The following is a 21,717-nucleotide window of genomic DNA, read 5'->3' as shown; positions in this document are numbered from 1 at the left end:
CACACAGAAATATCAAAGAGAAATAACTAAACGATAAAATTATAGAAGCCCAGCATTAATACAACAAAATTTTCATCCCAGAAACCACAACAATTTACATAATTATCTAACAAGACAGAGAGAGAATCGAGAGGGGGGAGCGGGAATCAAACCCTCATAATTTCACCAATGATCTTAACATGAACAATCAACTTATTGATTAGATGATCAACAAATTCTTTATCATTTTTAAATCCTACGATTCTAACAGTTTTAAGAAACTCCTGCTGGACTAATGCATCACTGAGTCCCTTTGGAGTTGCAGCCCATGTTGTAGCCCGTGTCTTCTATAGTAACAAAACAAGTTACGTAAATTTCATTAAACATATATCGACCCTTGTACAAGGGCTTACTTGAGGGGGTAGTAATGAAATTTCATTACTTGAGTTTGAGTTAATGCCAAAGATTGTTGAAGGTAAAATGGTTGTAAAGTTTGTGACTCGGTGATGCATTATGTAACTTGAGTTGATATATGATTAATGAAATTTCATTACTTGAGTTTTTGCCGTTTCTCTTTATATTTCTATTCTCACCAATTTTTTGAGACCCCTTGTCGGCCCACAAGTTTTAAAATTGAAACAAAATGCGTTTTATATTTTAGGCCCAAATAGAAGCGTGAAGCCCAGACAGAATTTTATGCAATTGCAGTTGCAATCCTCCATCCCTAAATATTGCCGGACACGTGGCAGTCAACTCTCCCTTACCAGTAGCTTCTTTATATATATAAATCAATATCAGTTTTGCAATTAAAAAGAAGATTAATGCCAGGTGCACAAGGAGCACAATCCAAGGGGTCTTTTACCGCCACAACCTACCACACTGCGCCGACTGCTGCCACAGAAGATCCATCAAAGATGGCCATAAGGTCTGACAAGGATGAGCCGGGGGTGTCGGTCAAGGATGCGGCTGGCTTGGATGGGCCTGTCTTCGGTGCCGGAGCAGATGATGGAAAACCCGATCTCGGTGATGCCAGTACTGGTTAGACCACAGAGTTTCACGTGTTAGGAAGAAGACAACGTGTGTGTCTTGATTATAAAGTAAAAGAAAAAAAAAAGAGGTGTACTAAATAACTTCTGACAAATTTAACTTCAAATTTTTTGTACTTATTTCTCAATTCAATAGTCGCTAAAAAGGGAGCTTTATTTATGAATTTATTTCTCAATTCAAGAGTCGTTAGTTATGGGATTCAAAAGGTTATATATACTATCTTAAAATTATAGTTTCACATTGTTTGCTTTCGTTTGTTATTGGACTCACCCTGAACTAACTATTTATTCCAAAACAATTATTGTTTAATTACACTCTTTACAAGACTATTTATGAGTGATGAGCTGATAAAAAAAAAAGCATATTAATTAAAATATTCATTGCATCTTTGTGGAACAATCTTATTAATTTTTTTCTAGCTTTATATGAAACTATTTGCAAATTGATATCTGTGCGCCTATATCTAAAAAAAAAAAAATCTCAAACTGTGAGCTAGATTCACACGGTTAGGAATTTTTATTCCAAACCTTGAATATAGCTCACGGTTTGCGTCTTTTTAATAAAAGCCAAAAAACCTAATTAGATTTGATAATTTATATTTTAATTTGAATATTAATAAAAATGTCGGCATTCACTCACTTGATTAGTTGGTCCTCAATTTTTCATCGATAGCCATTCACACATTTTACATTGAAGTATTTTCTTACGTGCTGTTTGTATGATATGTTCGGTTGAACTTCAGATAATCTACATGACTTATTGGTTTAATAATATAGCAGTTCTTTTGAAGAGGCATAATTATTCTTTAATTTCTTTTCAGGCAGTCCTTATATTAATTAAGATAACAATTGAAAAAATATTACCTAATAAAAAAAAAACGAGATGATTACATACAAGTTATTGGAGAAAACTTTTGTTAAACTGATATTTCTCTATTTCATAAAAATTTTAAATGTTTCTAATTTTGACAAAGTTCAAATATTAATTGTTAGTTTTTTCTTATAATTCTTTTTTTTTTATCTACATAATCTAAAAAGATTATATTTCAAATCTAATTAACCTATAGGTCAAGAGCGAAAAAAAAACAATTATTACTCAAATTTTTACATGCGATGACAATAAAAAATTAAAACCTCTTAATGGTTAGTGAATCAATAATTCAAACCAGTCATCGACTGATTGACTATTGTGGTGATATCGTGGGGAAATTGACTATTTTAGCTATTAAATAATTCAAACCAGACAGCCTAGATTGCCAAGCAAGAGCGAGAAAGCAAAAAAAAAAAAAATCTATGGAGAGATTAAAAAAAAAAAAATAGCTGAGCTTTCCCCAATCACCAATCATCAAGAAACAGTCGTTCCCAATGTCTTCCCTGTACCTTGATTGCTTCCCTACAATATGTTTCTAAATATCTCATCATAATTTGTTGTTAATAATCTATGAGATGAACTGTTTAGTATGAACAATATACTTAAACATATAATAGTGAGATCAAGTTACATCTAACTGTTTAACTAGTTAATTATTTGTTGACTTTAATTTTCAGATAGTTTTTGTCTCGAGACGGTGTTTTTTTTTTTTTTTTCTTTTTTTATTGTTGCTTGCTTTGATTTATGCTCATAATCATTACATTTATGAGAAAAAAAATAAAATATGAAAATTAATTAAAATTTATGCTGGAAGTTAGAAACTTATAACAAGTAATTTAGTGGAATCAATAACTAATATTAAAAATAATTAAATAATAACAAGTAATTTAGTGGAATCAATAATAAATAATATTGAAAATAAGATGCGTGCAATTTTTGTTGTAGCAGCGTCACATAATGAGATTCAAAATATAGAAATATATTATTTTAATTTTCAACAAAACCTCTCAGCCATCTGATTAAGATTAGACGGATTAGAATAGTTTAAAAAGAAATTAATCAGATGAAAGTGTATCTCGCTTAAGTCATCACAAATATTTGTGGACCCGTTGTGGGCTCACAAGTTTAGGCCCAAGATGCATTTTCTATTTTAGGCCCAAGATGAAACACCAGATAGAGTACTGTTCAATTACAATTACACGCCTGGTTCTGCCACAGAAGATCCACCAAGAGTGCCATAACGTCTGACAAGGACGAGTGCGGCTGGCTTGGGTGGGCCCGTCTTCGGTGCTGGGACAGATGATGGTAAACCCGATCTCGGTGTTGCCGGTACGGGCTAGACTGCAAAATTACACATGTCATCTATGTATGCAATTGAATCAGTTATTAAGTAAAAAAGAGGGGTACCAACAATAGATTTTGACAAATTAAACTTGCGCCTTGTATTCTTTTTGTTTACTTATTTCTGAACTTGATGCTACTGATGTAAAATTAGTAATAAATGCTTGTTTACATGCTGTGTATGGTTCTTTTACAGTGTTTAGAAACATAGTAAATAAATATTGTTTATTTAAGATTTAGTTCTGCAAACCACCAATCAAGTATTCCCAAGTTTCTCACTAATACTAATACCAACCAGACCCTGTCTGGTACAATAACAAGGATACTGCAACAAATGACAGGTAACAAACACCTAGTTCAAAAACAGTATGGAGCTCTTATAAATAAGGAACAAAACTTGCTTCAAAAGAAAATAAAGATGGAGAATAGATAAATCAAGTGATAAGTACCCTGATGAAAAGCCCGTTTTGTCGCATGTCATCCTTGTACTCTGACAAAGGCACATACAAACTAGTAGGGATGCGGTTTACATGAATCATTTCCACCAACCCGCCTTCTTGGAGCTTCCTCAGCTGCTTTTGCCTCTGCTTGGAGCCTTGCCTTTTCTCGCCTTAGATTCTCAGGTCCGTTTGCAACCTTCTAGATGAATTAATTAGTCATTAATCAAAGTTAATAACCAAATATATATAAAAGATTCCATAAATTCAGACTCATTTAATTTTTTTTTTTTTTGCAAACTTCTTTGGAGCATTGCAAAATTTTGGTTGCCTTGTCCTTTGCAACTGAATATGGACCAGGCTATTTTTGTAGGAGGCTATGGTACTATGCATAGCGTACATTGGTCCTTACTATGAATCCACATCTCCATTTTCAAACATCAAATAGTCGATTGAAACCTCTCAACTTGATCTTCATATATGAAAATATACTTCGAGGCCAAATTTTATATTTTTTACATTTTTTTACTACTATTTTATATTGGTAAAAAATAACTACAATTGGATCAAGTGATTTTCTACCTATCTAAAAAAATAGTAAAAAATTATAAAAAATGTAAAATTTGGCAATCAAGTATATTTTTATATGAATATTATATAAAGCGGTTCGGATCTTCTGTTTGGAATTCGAAAATAAAGATATGGTTCCATAGTACGGACCACTATGCACTATGCATCAACCCAGCTGGTATTACTTTAAAGCCCTACAAAGTTTGTCATCAACCAATAGAAAGGCAACAATTGAAAACCTGGTCAAGAGTCTTTTCACGAGCTTTCAAAATAGTGTTAGAAAAGCGGCCCCGCAAGAGGGCAGCTCGGTATTCCTTGTCAGGTTCTGGCTTTTTGGCATAATCAGTCCCCTATATTATTTCATTCAGGATATGATAACACTTAGTATCCTCTCAGATTTATATCACATAGGAAGGCTGACTTTCTTTTTTTTTCTTCTGAGGAAACTAACCATCCATTTCGGCATCCATGTCAGTAGGATTGGCTAGGTTTAACGGGTCATCAGCATCTGATTGTTTCGACCAATTGGATGATTCTGTATGCATAACAAGAATAAAATGGTTATTAGGTAAAATTTTTTATCAACTCATCTCATTGCAATATCAAAGGCAAGACAAATTTAGACGTGTTGAGAAAGAGACTAACTAAGATGCACAGTATAGTTATTACTGGTACAACAAAACTATTGGTCATTAGTATTTCCCTTGTTTTAATTGTTTTGGTTTCTTCGCCAATGGTCACCAGAAAGGACAATCCCGGAGCAATTTTATGTTACCAGTCTGTACTGGTAAGCTATAAAACAGTCAAAGTTACGTTACTTTTTGCATGATCCGAAGAAGGCCCAGAAGCTTTTTCCTGCAGATTGAAGTGTGAAAAAATGTCCATCAGATAATATACCAGTAAAATTTTTATCATCGAATACAATCACGGTAAAAAAAAAATATACCTTGTATTCATGCAGTGTTGAGGCTTTGACATCTGAACCACTTCCTGAGGAACTACTTAAGTCTGAATTTGTAAAAGAGAAAAATATCTCCTCAATTACAATAATACAATTTGAATTTGAAAAATAGCACATGGCAAGAAACCGTAGAGACCACCATTAAAAAAAAAACAGCAGTATTGACCAAGATATTAAGCAAATGTCAATAGCAAATTCATATTAGGGGCTAACCCAAGAAGCTTCTTCATATAAATCTTCCTGACACGTGCCAGTCAACTCTCTACATGTTGTGTTGCCCCCAAATTCATCCCTTAGCTAGTAGCTTCTTCATATAAATCTTTTCCCCATTTCTCTTTCTTTTGTTCGATTTCTGCAAATCAAATCTCACTCTAGTTCAGTTCAGGTTTCAGTACTTGCTATTTCTATTTTCCATTAGTATCAGTTTTCCTGTCAAAAAAAAAAGAAAAAGAAAAAAAGACCAATGTCAGCTTTCCAAGGGGTCTTTCACCACCACTACCTACCACACAGCACCTGGTTCTGTCACAGAAGACCCACTGAAGATGGTCATACGGTCGAACAAGGAAGAGCCAGGGTTGCTGGTTAACAAGTTGGAGGATAAGATCAACGATGTGGACGGCTTGGGTGGGCCTGTATTCGGCACTGGGATAGATGATGGTAAACCTGATTTCGGTGTTCCCGGTAATGGCTAGACTACAAAGTTACATGAGTCATCTACTTATGCAATGTAAACAGTTAGGAAGAAGGCAAGTGATATTTTTATATATGTTGATTATAGAGTAAAAAACAAGGTTCTGAAACTCGGAATCGGAATCGGATTTTTGACCGCCGAGTCAGAATCGGATGAATCGGCCGGAATCGGAAGAATCGGATCGGTAACTCGGATTTTTTTGGCAGAACCCTTGTTTTGTAGCCAAAAAATAGGAAAAAATTGATAAAAATAATTTGTAAAAAAACTATGTTAATTAAGTGTTATATTCCAAAATTTTAAAACATGATTTAATTATTAAGTTGATTATTTCGTTTAATTAATTTTTTTATTAGATTAATGAACAATTAGATTTATCTGAGTAACATAAAATGAATCTAAAATTTAGAAATATAAACGAATCAAATTCGTACATTAAAAATTGGAGATTAAAAACATAAGATAAAATATAGCACCATAAATAAAGTGTAAATATTCGGTAAATCTAAAATTCGTTACAATCGTGAAACTAAGAAAGGAAATAAATCAAATCATGTAAATAAATAAATAATTGAATTCTAACTAAGAGTAATTAAATTAGGAATTATAAATTGATTTGGTAATTATATGTGTATATATATATATACTACTTTAAATTTAATTAGTCGGATCTAAAAATCAAATTATAAACACGTAATAATACTCGTACGACATTATAAATTGTTACGAATCTTCGATTCGAAATTTGGACGAAAACAGATTTTTAATAAATTAAATGAATACATATTAAGTTCTGGATTGCTTGGACCATTGGATTTAATCCCAACACGAATCTTGAACTCATCCTACACTTTGATTTTTGAATTGATGAAAGGAAGGGATTTAAACCCATTTGAATAAAAATTTCGGGTCCGGCACCGAATTCTCATCCTCTGAGATATCTCATATTTTGCGTGACTTATTGAAAAATCAAAACCGTTCAAATAAGTTCTGCACAAATCTCAAAGCTCAAATAATACTGGCCCCCTGCGCTATCCTTCTCTTTTTCCCTTCTCTCCCGTTCGCGCAAGAAACAGGAAGCGACTCCATGAAACTTCTCTCCAGCGATCTCAGCGATCTCCTCAGCGATCTCCATGAAACTTCTCCTCAGCCGGTCTTCAGCCTTCTCCTCCAGGGACTCATCTCCTCCTACGGCAGAGCACAATCCAGGTTAGTTGGAAATCGGAATTTTTTGAAATGAAATCGGCTCAAATCGGCTCAACTCGGCTTGAATCGGTGTAACTCGGCCGGAAAATCGGAAAATCGGCCGATTCCGGCACTGTTCATCCGAGTTTTGCCGAAAAACTCGCACGGGCGCGAGAATCGGGTAAAACTCGGCTCGGACGCCGCCGATTCCGAGTCGACTCGGCCGAGTCAACTCGGAATCGGCCGATTTTCGGAACCATGGTAAAAAAGAGGTGTACCAAATAGATTTTGCCTCCTCGGCTTCGCCCGCTTCCTTGCTTTCTCAGCTGCTTTTGCCTCTGCTTGGAGCCTTGCCTTTTCTCTTTAAATGCCAAAAAATAAAAATAATAATAAAGAACAAAAGATGGCAATTAATAATTAAGAAGACGTGCTTCTCAACGAGGCGTGCCAAATAGATTTTGACAAATTGAACTTATGCCTTGTATTCTTTTTGTTTACTTATTTCTCAACAAGACGTGCTTCTCAACCATACGGTGGATGTCTGGATGATTGGAATTGAAGAGCATTAATAGAAACTAGTCAAGCCTTACAACTTCCAAATTTAAGGTGTTTAATGAAAGCTCAAATGGTTGATAATTAATTCTCTTTAAGGTCAGGCTAAAACGCTGAATTAATAAAGTATTCACCAGTTGAGCTTAATTTCTATATTCTCTATATAAGGTCAGGATGCGGTAAACGGCATTAGAAGCATACCCAGTGCCAGTGTTCTTAAATATTAATTTCTATTGTAACCAAATTTTAACCTAATCAGTATACATTTTGGAGCTGTAATAGGGTTCATATTTAACCTGCTGTAAAGCCTGATTTGTCATATGTGGTCGTTGTACTCCGACAGAGGCACATACAGACCTAGGCCGTAGAGATGCAATTTACACGAATCATTGCCACCAAAATAAACTTCTTCTAGAGAAGGCTATACCAGTGAATCATGATTTCAGTAGAAAACATTAATATATAAACAAAATTAAACTTGTGGGCCAATTTAATTCAAACCGTTGGGATGGAGCCGAGGTGGCATGGGCTCAACAAATTTGACCTCTTCAGTATACAATTTGGAACTGCAAAATCAACCGTTGGGATTGGAGCAATTTACAGGCCTCCGAGCTTCCACTATTGCTTCCCTAATCTCTATTCAGAAAATGAAACAAGTTAATGAAAATCCAGTGCCTCTGTAGGTAGTTAATGAATGCAAGATTCCATCTATAATCATGTCTTTTTTCACTCAAGAGATTGCCCTGTATGAAAAATCATGTCTTTTTTTTTATTTTAGGGATAAAATTGTCCATTAGGATTGGGTCATTGTTGCTAAGTATTTAATCATTGCATGCTTACCCCTTAAAGTTCCATAAATGTCTTTCACAAGCGTTCTCAATTTTCTGCATCTTGTAAGACAGCGCAAAACTGTCAAATGATTTTCAATACGTATATACATTCAATAGGAATTCAATGTGTATATAGATCCAATTTTCACATTTGTACTCAACGTGTTCCGTTTTTTGTGTAAACAATTGAATTTGCACACTAATACCATTTTCACGTAACCAGTAATCCAGTATTATGTCCAAAATATCATGCCATAACTATACACACACACACACACACACACACATATCCATTTAGACTTGAATGTTGCTTGATCCTCAAGACCACCTACCCAATTAGGTGTTCTTAATTAGAGATATGACTGATATGACTAATAACACTATTTTTATTTTCAATTGATAGTCTAACCTCATTAACCTTCTGAGCTGGACTAAAATTGCTCTGAAGCCCCTCTGTTTTGATTTTGCACTTCCAGCTGCAGTTTGAGGAGTTCCAATGTACAAGTTGGAAAAAGAATTAGTGAATGATACCTTAAATGAAAACAACTCGGCAAAGTAAAACAGAAACTTTGTGAATTTTGTGCATGTTCTTTTAAATAAGATTTCAGCTAAAAACAAAAGCTAAAAACAGCTAAAAACAATTTCAGCTAACAACATCAGACACTTTGTGAATTTTGTGCATGTTCTTTTAAATAAGATTTCTCACTTTATATGTAAATGAAGCTTCTTTTTGTTGTATAGTTTTAGTTATTTCAGTTCTCTTTGCAAAATTTTCAGTGTATTTTTTTTTCTTTTATAATTTTAGTTGCTTTTTTTCTAAATTTGAACACAGGGAGAGTTAAACATTTGAAATATGTTAGTATCCCTCAAATTTAAATAAAGAAAGTAAAACAGAAAGCATGGAAACAAGGTGAGATATATACCTGCAAATTTAAATAAAGAAAGTATGTAACAGTCGAGTTCGCTATGTTATGTTGTGGGCCTTATATGTGCAGGAATGAGTCAACAGTAGAAATAACCTACAAATTAAGTTTTTGAAGTTTGAAACAAGAAGAGTCACAAAAAATAATATTTTACTGATAAAAAAAAAGAAACAAATCTATTGCAAGAGCCTTTAATTTATTCAATAAATTTGGATAAGAAAATACCTTATTAATACGGGCTTGGTAAGTTATGAAGCATTATCCTACTGCATGTATCTGCTTTATTTCTGTTATGAAAGCAGAGTGTTTCAGAGAAGCCACCTGCCACCACGGCCTTAAATGGACATATTTTTTAGAGAAACAGGTAAACCCCGGGAGCTCCTCCAGCAAATCAACTTTCTTGATTTCTAGATGCTTTTGTTTTTTCAACATGAGTTGGGGATCTGTTATAAAAGTAGAGTGTCCTTGTGTTTCAGAGCAATCGGCCACCACGGCCTTCAATTCTCTTTATTTTCAGAGAAGCAGCAGGTAACTCTGGAAGCTCCTCCAGCAAATCAGAATTTGAAATTTCTAGACTTTCTAGGGCAGTGAGTCTCGCCATTGTAGCAGGCAATGACTTCAAAGAGCTTGCACCAGTGATATATAACGACCCTAGAGAAACAGGTAACTCTGGAAGCTCCTCCAGCAAATCAACATTCCAAATTGCTAGCCTTTTTAGGGTAGTGAGTCTCGCCATTGTAGCAGGCAATGACTTCAGAGAGCTTGCATTGATATCTAACTCCCGTAGAGATACAGGTAACTCTGGAAGCTCCTCCAGCAAATCAGCATTTGAAATTCCTAGCCATTCTAGGGTAGTGAGTCTCGCCATTGTAGCAGGCAATGACTTCAGAGAGCTTGCATTGATATCTAACTCCTGTAGAGATACAGGTAACTCTGGAAGCTCCTCCAGCAAATCAGCATTTGAAATTCCTAGACTTTCTAGGGCAGTGAGTCTCACCATTGTAGCAGGCAATGACTTCAGAGAGCTTGCACCATTGATATCTAACGACCCTAGAGAAACAGGTAACTCTGGAAGCTCCTCCAGCAAATCAGCATTCCAAATTTGTAGCCGTTCTAGGGCAGTGAGTCTCGCCATTGTAGCAGGCAATGACTTCAGAGAGCTTGCACCATTGATATCTAACGACCCTAGAGAAACAGGTAACTCTAGAAGCTCCTCCAGCAAATCAGCATTTGAAATTTGTAGCCGTTCTAGGGCAGTGAGTCTTGCCATTGTAGCAGGCAATGACTTCAGAGAGCTTGCACCAGTGATATATAACGACCCTAGAGAAACAGGTAATTCTGGAAGCTCCTCCAGCAAATTAGCATTCTTAATTTGTAGCCGTTCTAGGGCAGTGAGTCTCGCCATTGTAGCAGGCAATGACTTCAGAGAGCTTGCATCAGTGATATATAACGACCCTAGAGAAACAGGTAACTCTGGAAGCTTCTCCAGCAAATTAGCATTCCAAATTTGTAGCCGTTCTAGGGCAGTGAGTCTCGCCATTGTAGCCGGCAATGACTTCAGAGAGCTTGCACGATAGATATTTAACTCCCTTAGAGAAACAGGTAACTCTGGAAGCTCCTCCAGCAACTTAGCATTGCTAATGTGTAGCCGTTCTAGGGCAGTGAGTCTCGCCATTGTAGCCGGCAATGACTTCAGAGAGCTTGCACGATAGATATTTAACTCCCTTAGAGAAACAGGTAACTCTGGAAGCTCCTCCAGCAACTTAGCATTGCTAATGTGTAGCCGTTCTAGGGTAGTGAGTCTCGCCATTGTAGCAGGCAATGACTTCAGAGAGCTTGCACCATTGATATATAACGACCCTAGAGAAACAGGTAACTCTGGAAGCTCCTCCAGCAAATTAGCATTTGAAATTTGTAGCCGTTCTAGGGCAGTGAGTCTCGCCATTGTAGCAGGCAATGACTTCAGAGAGCTTGCACCAGTGATATATAACGACCCTAGAGAAACAGGTAACTCTGGAAGCTCCTCAAGCAAACCAGCATCCCAAATTTTTAGTTTTTTTAGGGCAGTGAGTTTCACCATTGTAGCAGGCAATGACTTCAGAGAGCTTGCACTAGTGATAGCTAACTTCCTTAGAGAAACAGGTAACTCTGGAAGCTCCTCAAGGAAACAACCATTCAAAATATCTACCCTTTCTAGGGCAGTGAGTCTCGCCATTGTAGCAGGCAATGACTTCAGAGAGCTTGCACCAGAGATTTCTAACACCCGTAGACTTAAAGGCAGTGAATCCTCCATCCAATTAGGAGATCTTTCTCCACTATAATTATTAATTATCAATTCCATGAGACTGGAAGGGGGTTGGAGGTTATCAATGATTTTCTCAGGGTGAATAGGATTGCTCTCTGAGGTCCATTTCAGGGAGAGCGACGTGAGATTATTCTTCCCTAATAGGTTGGCACTCTTAGCTTCAGTATGATCCCCTATATTCTCAATGTTTTCAATAGATAGATGTCGGAGGTTCTTTAGTGTGCCCAGTTCATTTATACGTTGACCACTGTCTTGTCCAACAAAAAAGGTTAACTCTTGGAGAGATGTCAGCTTGTGGACTTCATGAATGGTTTGCATTATCTCCTTTGGAAGCCTCATATAACGCAACCTAAGTAGATTGGTCATTCCAGTTGTTTCAATTGCTGAATTGATCACATCCTCATTATCTCCTAGAATTTCTAGTACTTGCAAATGATAAAGTTTGTAAACTGAAGAAAGGAGCAAGTACTTGAACGTTTCATTAATGACATAATAAGGCTGAGACCCCTTCACTGATAGGTAGCGAAGGTGTACCAAATAACTTATCTCTTTGGGCATTTCACTTTTTCTGTTTCCACTTATTTTCAATAAACGTAAACTTTTCTTAATTAAATTATTTGGAAGAACAAATGAATTCCAATCACTGGTTATAACCAAGCTGCGTAAATTTTGAAGATGGGAGACCTTTTCCATTTCACATTCATGTACATAAACATGTCGTACAGTTGGAGGTATGGTAATTGATTTATCAATAGGTTCTATTCTACAACATTCTCCATAGGAAACGTTTTGGGCCAACTCATGCACCAGATCATGCATAACATATCTCCTTTCACCTTTCCTTAATTCTCCATATTCAAAGAATGACTTTCTCAAAAGAAGATTGAAGTAATCTTCTCCAATATCTTCTGGCCTTTCTTCTTGACTTGATTTTTGCCGGACAAATCCAGAACATATCCACATTTTGATCAAGTCATCTTTATCAAATTGATGATCTTGAGGAAATATGCTACAAAATCTAAAGCATACCTGCAAATTTGCTGGTAAATTGTAGTAGCTCAATTTCAAAATCTCCACCACATCCTTGGCTTGGTCTGAGTTAAATAGAGACCCCTGATTCAAAACTCTTGTCCAATACTGGTGGTCCATACTTGTATTCAGCAAGCATCCGATCACCTTTGCTGCTAATGGACTACCTCGGAGCATTTTTAGTATTTGGTCTCCAATTGCTTGCAAATCTCTATGATTGTCAAGGTTAAAACCATGAAATGCATAACTCTGAAAGAGCAATCGCAAATCTTTCTCTCCTAAGTCTTGTAATGATAGAGATTCATGCTTTGTACGTATGACACTTGCAAGCAAGTCTGTCACTGATTTCATTCTAGTAGTAAATATGATTTTACTACCTACATTTACAAACCTCAAAGGAGCAACCAATTGCTCCCACATGCTCCTTTTCTCATCATCCCATATATCATCTAAAACGAGAAAGATTTTCTTTAACTGTAAATTTTCTTTCAATGTCTCTTGAAGTGCATTTAATGGTTTATTATAACAATTATTTTCACCTAGTTCACCAAGCATCTTTCTTGTTATATCTTCAACACTGAAGTTAGTAGAAACACAAACCCAAATTGTTTTGTCGAAATGATTCGACCCGCGCATCTCTTGATATGCATATTGAGCAAGGGTGGTCTTTCCTAATCCACCCACCCCAACAATACCAAACAAAGAGAGGCGAGCATCAGTTGGCCGCTTTAGCCAATCAATTATCTTGTGCTTCTCAACTTCCCGGATAGGCAACTCTGTTTCAACTAAAAAGGAAGTAGTTTCACGATTTAAAACTTTACTGGCTTCTTGTCGTGCATCAGAAAGATTCTTAATACCAAATTGATTGGCAGTTTGAAGGACATTACCCACACCTTTAGCAGCCTCATCCAACATTGTTACAGCCTCCTTCAACCTCTCCAAAGTATCATCATTGATAGAACATGATTTTCTCTTCTTTGAGCTAGAAGCGGATCCACCCGCCTCATCTCGGCCTTTCACCATATCCTCCAGCTTTTTGTATTCCAAATCATCAAGCACGTCTTCGGATGCTTCAACAGCCAGCCTAAACTGCTCGAACCATTGGCAAAAACTCTGGTCCTTCATCTTGAGAGCTTCGGCAATGCTCATGGCATGTTTGATTTGAGGAAGAGCTCTCTCTATCTTCTGTAGCTCGGCTACGCCGTTGTCTGGCAGCTTACGGTTACCCAAGTATGAAAAACCCATTCTGACGAGTTCCCCAATAACAGCAGACCCCGCCCACTCAGCAATGGACCCTGCCAGGCTTGCAATGGTTGATAGAGGCATCTTGAAGTTTCTTCTTTCTTCTACTGCGACCGCTTTTTTTTCTCTAATTTTTTTTTTTGATTTTTTTTTTTCCTTGCTAGTGCTGCTTCGGAATCACAAATAACAAGTAGCAACTTTATTTTTCTTTTTTTTTGTAAACACGTACTAAATTGGTGATTGAGAATGAAAATAGCAAAAGGCAGAGATTGGTTGGTTAATAAGCAAGAGAGATGAGAATTAGAGATTTTGGAACGAGATACCGTGTACCAGATCGATGGCAACAGATTGAGCAGAGGGCTGAGATGAGAAACGGCAAGAGATCAGAGAGAGTCCGAAACAGAGATTGCAAAAGAGAGAAGATGAATAGAGATACTCTCTGAAAGCAGTAACAGATCTAGCTGGATTAAGCGCACTAGTCTTCAGCTTGACTACAACATCTCTCAAGTCTTTTGCATTACTGTAGAATAACAGATTCTGGAAAGAGATTTTGGAAAGAGAGAGCTTGACTTCAAAATCTCAAGTCTTCTGCATTATTGTAGAATAACAGATTCTATGTGGCATTCACAGAGTTACAATCCTGGAAGGTGATAAGAACACACTAGTCAGTGACCCGCCACAGTGTCAGTAAATGCTGTATTGGATTTTCTGAGAAACAATTTTTTGGTGGAACACTTATTGCTTCAATTACTTCTGCCCAGCGATTGTCACTTATTCCATCACGAAGAGAGGGAGAGTGGACCCTACCAATCCGTCTTTTTTTCTAATATTCACATTTGGTAGATTGAAACACTACATGTGCCCAAACAATAATGCACCTGCAAAGCTATCAGATAGAGCATTTGTTTTTATTATAAATTTTATCAATGACTTTACAAATGGAGTCATAAATAATTGTACATTACACAAAACAGAGGATCTGTAACTCATCCAAAATAACATAATTCATCAATACAAAACAAAACCAATGATTTTCAGATTAGAATTTGTTTTACAAAATCAAGATACAAAATGGAAATTGCAATTTCCTTATTATTTTTCCATAATAATTTTATTTTTTGATAATTGCTCTAGTATGTCTTATTTTAATAATTTTTATGAATAAAAAAGTTTCCCAATTGATTCATAACTGACATGTAAAATTCCAAGAGCATATATATTCAAAGGAATATGGTCATTGCTCAACAAAATACTTGAACAAATAATATAATGAAAAATAAAATCGAAACCAAATTCTTGCCAACAAAATGTCGGGTTGCATCTCTTTATATTTGATTTCCTTCGAAGTCTGAATTATTTCAATACATTTTATTTAAAAATTGAACGAGAAGAAAGACAATTTTTTATTTCAACAATTATCACACCATAAAACCATACATACATATGTGTATATATAGGACATTCAAAATTGAAGAATTTGAATTATGTTAGAATGGCACCAAACATAGCTTTCTTTTACATTAACGCTGCCTTTAATACATTCATAGAATTTAATTGAGGTCAAATAATGGATTTTGACTACCTCCAAATTTCTTCATTTTGCATTTAATTACCTCCAAATGGTAGGTGCAAGTCTAATATTCATTTATTGAGATACATTCAATCAAATCAGGTGATCTAGATTTTGACTAATTAAAATGATAAGAAGAAATAATGATGGGATATGCACTAAAAAGATGAATAATTTATTTTTACAATGTATCAAATATTTTATAAAAACCGGCCAGATATATGGAAAAATAATTCTATGTAATAGAAAGAACAAAATCATTAATTTGGTTTCTTACAGTGTATATAAATAAGATATGTAACTAAGGATTGAGATATGCATACAACATTTAAATAAGGGAAAATTTCCGGTGTGCCCATCTAATTTTTTTAAATAGTCAATTTTCCCATAAAATTATCATAATACCCACCATCCCTATAAAAAATTAATTTTCTTTATTTTATCCCCATTTGTTTATTTCATCTTTTATTTAGTTATTTTTAAAGTTAAATTGGCCATTATATCCTTTAAAATAAATGAAGATGTCCATTAAAATTTAAAATAGGATTGAATAAGAGCTTTCTTTAGAGACCTTCATCTTCGTGATCCTCTCTGGGGTTTTTCTGAAAACTGGCAAAATTTGTTCGCTGCTGCTAAAGAGCTGGCAACAGCATATATAGTCAAAAAAGCATAGCTCCTATTGAATCAATGGAAAGGAGCAAAACAGTGCTACGAGTTTTTGGTACCAGAACGCTCCAAAACGCCATGATTGTGTCTCAATCCTTTGTTTTAATATATCATCTAAACAAAGCGGAAATAGTTAGACCTTCTCCATGAATGCTTGAAAAAAACTCCTTAAAGAAGCAAAAATGCTTCTTCTTATTTTACTCAGTTTCGTTGTCCTTTTTTTTTTTCTCTATTATGCAGTTATTCCATTTCCTGTTTTAAGCCTATCAAAGGCTATTTTGGCCACAGAGTCAATTCAGACTGATGCTCCTCTTGGGGTAGTTCCTTTTTGCAATGCTTGGTCTATTCTTTCTAATAAGAGAATCTGATGGGCGGGTAGCAAGTAGAAAAATATTTCATCGATGACCTCCATTTGTCCCGGTCTAATACTATTTGCTTCACCTCTCTCTCCTGGTCATCCGCGCGTCCTTGTTCTTTGGAGGATCTCAGCTTGATTCCACTAACAATTAAATCAATTCCCTTAATAATTAAATCCAATTTCTCAATTTAATTAGAAATCATTCAAGAACTGTAGTTGGTGGTTTCAACAAATTATCACTTTATTTTCTAATCCGAATTAAAAGTATTGCCCTTGTATAGGCTATCCTATACGAAATGAATTATTAAAATCTATCATCTAGATTACTCAAATTAAATGAACTTCTGATTTCCATGTGGACGTAGACATCAACGTTTCTCGCTCTTTTCAGGACACTCGGTAAGAAATTCAAGTCAGGGCGCGCAATTAGAAGAAAAACAATTACAAGTATTGGACACCTCCCTTCAATTCAAAAAAAAGAGGGTATAATGGTAAGTTTGATTTCTTGAAATAATTAGATAAAAGAGAAAATAAATAAAAGGGAATAGGAGAAAAAAATTTAATTTAATATAAATAAAAGAAATACATGTATATACATGTTGCCCCTAAATTCACAAAATTTTGATATTCATTCATTTCTGCATTGCCTTCGCAGAAATCGCATGAATCTTGATCAACAGTATATATATATATTGATCATACAACTTCTGCTTGCACACATAAAATTCATTTGGAAAACGTGGATGTCAATAAGTGTGTATATATATGTATTTATTTTTGTGTTAGGTTAAGCATCCCTGTTATATGAAGCATAACTCACATAACGACTCATCCCTGTTATATGTATTTATTTTCATGAATTATGTTAGCAGAAACTATATATAATATATTTTAAAGTATCAGAGTAAATAAAGAAAAAACAAAGAACAAGTTCTTAACATTATATGAGTTGGTAAAACACATATTTTATATATTGATCAAAACTAAAACCATTGTTCTCCCTTTTATTAAATTGTTTAGTGATTGCAAGTGACTTCCTTTCAGCATAAACATATACTTAGTTTCTCAATTAATTTCTAAATTTATTAATAAATATTATGAGTGTAAATATTTCTGTAAATATATTTAATTTCAATATGAAATTTAGAATGTAAAATTTGCATAATAATTGATTTACTTTTTCAATAATTTTGTTTATCTCTAATTATGCAGTAAGGTCAAGGTTCTAAATAGCGATTATTGCGTCATCGCGAAAAGACTAAAAAAAAAGCTATCATGAATAGTGTAGCTATAGCGAAAGTAATCCTACATAACAATTTTTATTTAATAAATTATATTTCATATTTCTGCTAAATATCAATATTATCTAAAGTCTCATAGAGTGATAAGTAACATAAAATTGATTAAGGAATTAAAATATTCATATTGAACTAGTACAAAGTCCAAATTGTTATTCAAAATATTCCTAATAAATTCATAAACTATCTATTTTCATTAAAAAAAAATTAAGCATCATAGCATAAATATCTATCTTTTTCTATTTAAAAGCAAAAACAATCCCGACCTTGAAAAAAAATGATCCTTAAAAAAAGTTTCAGTTTGGACCTTTAAACAAAAGCCTAGGTAGCATATATAGCGTGAGGTATAACGCATAGCTTGTAGTGGAAATAGTAGAATGCTATTACTGCTATAGTGGTCTTAGCTAAAATAGCGTTTTTTTATCACATAGCTTAGCGTTTAAGGTCCGAGCGTTTAAGATCCGAAAATGCTATAGCGCGATATTTAGATTACTGAGTAAGATACATACTATACTTTTTTTTAATTGGATTTTTTAGGTTTGTGAATATTATAAGATTATATACATATTTATTTATTTAAATGTTATGTTGATGTTAATTTAGGGCTGAAAACGGAGCCGGATAATCCGTTCCGAATCCGCTCCGAATCCGAACAATATCCGTATCCGGATTAAACGGATTCGGATAATTCCGGATTCGGATCCGGATAATTATAGCGTATGTATAACTGTGCGGATACGAATTCGGATAAAATCCTTAAACCCTAAACGGAGCGGATATCCGCATGTATCCGATTCAATTTAGCTTGGTTTGGAAAAACTTAGTATATACCATCGCTGATTTTATTTACCCTTCTGTTGTGGGACTATACTATGAATTCTGATCCGGAACTTCTCATTCTCATTTTCTTTCCTTAATCCCGCTCTTTTCTTCACCCTTTTTCTACCTGTCACATCGCTCTTCTCTCTCCCCCCGTCCAAGCACAAACTAAGCAACTACGCTTCTTAGGTTTCTCGTCGGCCGACGATGACGCTTGTTGGCACCGACTAAGCAACCGCTGCGGTCAACGATACACTTTCTTAAAGAAGGGTTTCGCTTGTTAACTGGTAAGGAAAATTTTCCTTATTCCTCTTTGCAAATTTAGCGTACTAGTAAACAAAGGATTTCGTTTGTTTACCCATACTAGTAAACGAAGGGTTTCGCTTGATTCCTCTTTACAGATGTTTACCCATATTTTAAATGAAGGGTTTCGCTTGGTTACATGGTGATGCGCGTGAAGGCTACTTGCAAGCACTGTGCTAGAGTGTTTGATGGAACAAGCAATCGAGGAATATCTAGGTTGGTGGAAATGTAATGGATCAAAGTATCCCATTTTGGTAAAGGTTGCACGAGATGTGTTGGCGATCCCCGTCTCAACGGTTGCGTCAGAATCCACATTTAGTACTGGAGGCAGAGTTGTAGATCCTCATCGTAGCTCATTAGATCCTGAATCAATTGAAGCTTTAATTTGTGCTCAAGATTGGCTCAGATATTCCAAGCCAGGCATGTTTATTTTATTTATTACTTTCAAAATCTTTTGTTTAGTAGGTGCTGTAATTTATGCTTTCAAAATCAAGATTGGATCAGATATTCCAAGCCAGGCTTTAATTTATGCTTAAATTAAATTTTTATTATTTGGGAAAGTGATATTTTTTCACAAATATTACTAATAATTGTAGGTGCTGGGCAATCTATTTTTAATGATATTGAGGAGTTTGTTGGAAGGTCACATTCTACATTGGTCTCGAGTGGAGAAGGTATATATTTAGTAGATAACATTAATCTGTACTATGGATTTATAGGTTCCTTAATTCTGCAAGAAAAACAGTAAAAAAGGAAACAAGAAAATGAAAAATATTAAGGTTTAATTAATAAATATGTATTTGACTAAGATTGTTAGGCCAATATGGATTATCCCTAATTGTTAGGCCAACATTAGTTCATGGTTGTCTGAATCAGACAATGGTACCAATTTTCTGGTTATTGGTATAGTACGTACCAGTTTTAGATAGCTACTGGTGCACTTTCATAATCTGTCAGGGACCAAAGCAAAAATAATTTAAATGTAGGGTCTAATATGTTAAAATTTGGGGCATTGGTAGTTTGTCCTTATCAAAGAGCTTAGGTGTAAGATGCTAACTATTTTGAATATGTGAGTTCAGCCGAGTAGAGTGGAGTGGATGATGCTATTTTTTTTTCTATTTTTTACTGTGTTTATATTTCAATTTACTATGTTTACTGTGTTTTTTTACTGTGTTTATATCACAAATAATTTACTGTGTTTTTTTTTCCAATAGGAACTTCATCAAATCCTTTGGTGCCATGAGTAGAGTGGATGATGCTTCAAATTTAGTGGTGAATGATGTCTTAGTGTCCTTTATTACAGAACTATAGTATTTTGTGCATAAAGTGATACAGTTTGTCTATACTAGTTTCTATTATTTTGGCGCAAAAAATGTTATATTTTGTGCATCGATAGTGATATAATTAATTTCACTGTCATTTTGTAAATTCAAAGTTTTAAGTGAATGCTAAGATGGTAGTATTTATATTTCAATTTTGTTAATTAGTATTTATATTTTAAAGTTTATATGACTCGATTATCCGGCAATTATTCGTTTTGTATCTGTATCCGTAGACTATCCGTTCCGTATCCGTATCCGTTTAAGGCGGATTTGGTTTTGAATTTTGATATCCGTTTACTATCCGTGTCCGTATTCGTATCCGCTCATTATCCGACGGATGCGGATATGGTATCAGCATTATCCGCTCCGTATCCGCTCCGTTTTCACCCCGGTGTTAATTACATTTATTTTTTTGTTCATTTTATTTTAAAAATAAATAATCTTTATATATATGTGATATTTTGTTTATATTAAAATTGGTTAATTCTTGAACATAAATAGTTAAACAAAAATAAGAAAAATAAGAAAACACATTTCGGCAATATTTCATATTGAAAATAAGAACTGAAAAATAAGAAAAGTTCACAATTTTATACTCCGTATAACAATATTTCAGAATTTGTTGTTTGAGAATTTCTAATACTGGTGAGCGGGTTTCTTTTTTACATGTAAATTTTTAAAAATATTTGAAGGAAACAAAGATCAATAAAGTAATGCATTAAATAATTACCGAATTCAAAATCATAAGCAAACAACAAAATTTACAGAAGTATTACTTTAACTCATATAATTCAAAATTTTCAATTTTTCATGTGCTAGATGTGCTATATATACACATGTGTATGTATGGTCTTATGCCGTGATTATTATTGATATCAAAATTTGTGTTTCTTGTTCAATTTTTAAATAAAATGTACTGAAACAATTCAGATATTTAAGGAAACCAAATATAAAAAGGCGTTATACAAAATTTTGTTGTGTTGACAAATAAAGGAAAATAGGATCCGATTAGCCTAGGATCCATTAGGGGTTATATTTTTCATCAACAAAAACTTTGGATTTTGGTCTTACCTCTGAATCCCTCATTCTTCACATTGAGGTTTAGTACGTCTTCAGATGCTTCTTTTTTTTTTTATTTCTTTTCATTACTTGTGTACTTGATAATCTATGAGATGAACTGTTTAGCATTAACAATATACTTAAAACATATAATAGTGAGATGAAGTCAGGTCTAACCGTTTATTAGTTAAACATTTGTTGATTCAATTGATTCTATTGTGATATATATTTGTTACTTTAATTTTGAGATTGTTTTCGTCTCGAGACAGTATCTTTTTTTTTCTTTTTTTTTTAAGATGACGGGGATTTGGATCCCATGGAATTTATTCTAATTGATAATTTTGGATATATTGGCTTTATATT

At 34.4% G+C, this 21,717-nt stretch overlaps 2 protein-coding genes and 1 pseudogene across 6 annotated transcripts in view; 2 read left to right on the top strand and 1 right to left on the bottom strand.

Annotated features, from left to right (window-relative positions):
• Positions 1-765: 765 nt before the first annotated feature.
• Positions 766-3,236, top strand: LOC144548880 (uncharacterized). Its single transcript, XM_078297591.1, has 3 exons — positions 766-1,017; positions 1,208-1,232; positions 3,149-3,236. The coding sequence occupies exons 1-3, from the start codon at positions 801-803 to the stop codon at positions 3,234-3,236; spliced, it is 330 nt and encodes a 109-aa protein (XP_078153717.1). The 5' UTR covers positions 766-800.
• LOC144548923 (putative disease resistance protein RGA1) lies at positions 2,907-14,423 on the bottom strand. Of its 4 annotated transcripts, XM_078297644.1 has the most exons (8): positions 9,609-14,423; positions 9,384-9,479; positions 8,870-8,936; positions 8,132-8,266; positions 7,927-8,051; positions 7,357-7,439; positions 5,709-5,898; positions 5,418-5,557 (listed from the first exon to the last, which is right to left on the bottom strand). In XM_078297644.1, exon 1 carries the CDS (start codon positions 14,041-14,043, stop codon positions 9,856-9,858), a length of 4,188 nt encoding a protein of 1,395 aa, XP_078153770.1. In that variant the 5' UTR covers positions 14,044-14,423; the 3' UTR covers positions 5,418-5,557; positions 5,709-5,898; positions 7,357-7,439; positions 7,927-8,051; positions 8,132-8,266; positions 8,870-8,936; positions 9,384-9,479; positions 9,609-9,855. The 4 variants fall into 4 exon arrangements, with proteins under 4 accessions (XP_078153773.1, XP_078153770.1, XP_078153772.1 ...); XM_078297646.1 differs by lacking the exons at positions 5,418-5,557; positions 5,709-5,898 and adding an exon at positions 7,038-7,081; XM_078297643.1 differs by lacking the exons at positions 5,418-5,557; positions 5,709-5,898 and having other exon boundaries at positions 8,132-8,264.
• Positions 5,523-21,717, top strand: part of LOC144548929 (uncharacterized) — a 33,479-nt pseudogene continuing 17,284 nt past the window's right edge. The window contains exon 1 of the transcript XR_013509503.1: positions 5,523-5,628. The product of XR_013509503.1 is annotated as an uncharacterized LOC144548929 (transcript). The remainder of the gene's footprint in view (positions 5,629-21,717) is intronic.

This window comes from Carex rostrata, chromosome 34, assembly GCF_964058835.1.
Source record: "Carex rostrata chromosome 34, lpCarRost1.2, whole genome shotgun sequence".
Classification (NCBI taxonomy): domain Eukaryota; kingdom Viridiplantae; phylum Streptophyta; class Magnoliopsida; order Poales; family Cyperaceae; genus Carex; species Carex rostrata.
This window is presented reverse-complemented; position numbering and strand designations above follow the sequence as displayed.

Excerpts from the sequence above, each read along its gene's own strand:
- LOC144548880 (XM_078297591.1), top strand. The coding sequence starts at position 801 with ATGCCAGGTGCACAAGGAGCACAATCCAAGGGGTCTTTTACCGCCACA. Across the intron at positions 1,018-1,207 it reads TCTCGGTGATGCCAGTACTG|AGTCGTTAGTTATGGGATTC; the intron begins GTTAGACCACAG and ends TCTCAATTCAAG. Across the intron at positions 1,233-3,148 it reads TTAGTTATGGGATTCAAAAG|GACGAGTGCGGCTGGCTTGG; the intron begins GTTATATATACT and ends ACGTCTGACAAG.
- LOC144548923 (XM_078297647.1), bottom strand. The coding sequence starts at position 14,043 with ATGCCTCTATCAACCATTGCAAGCCTGGCAGGGTCCATTGCTGAGTGG.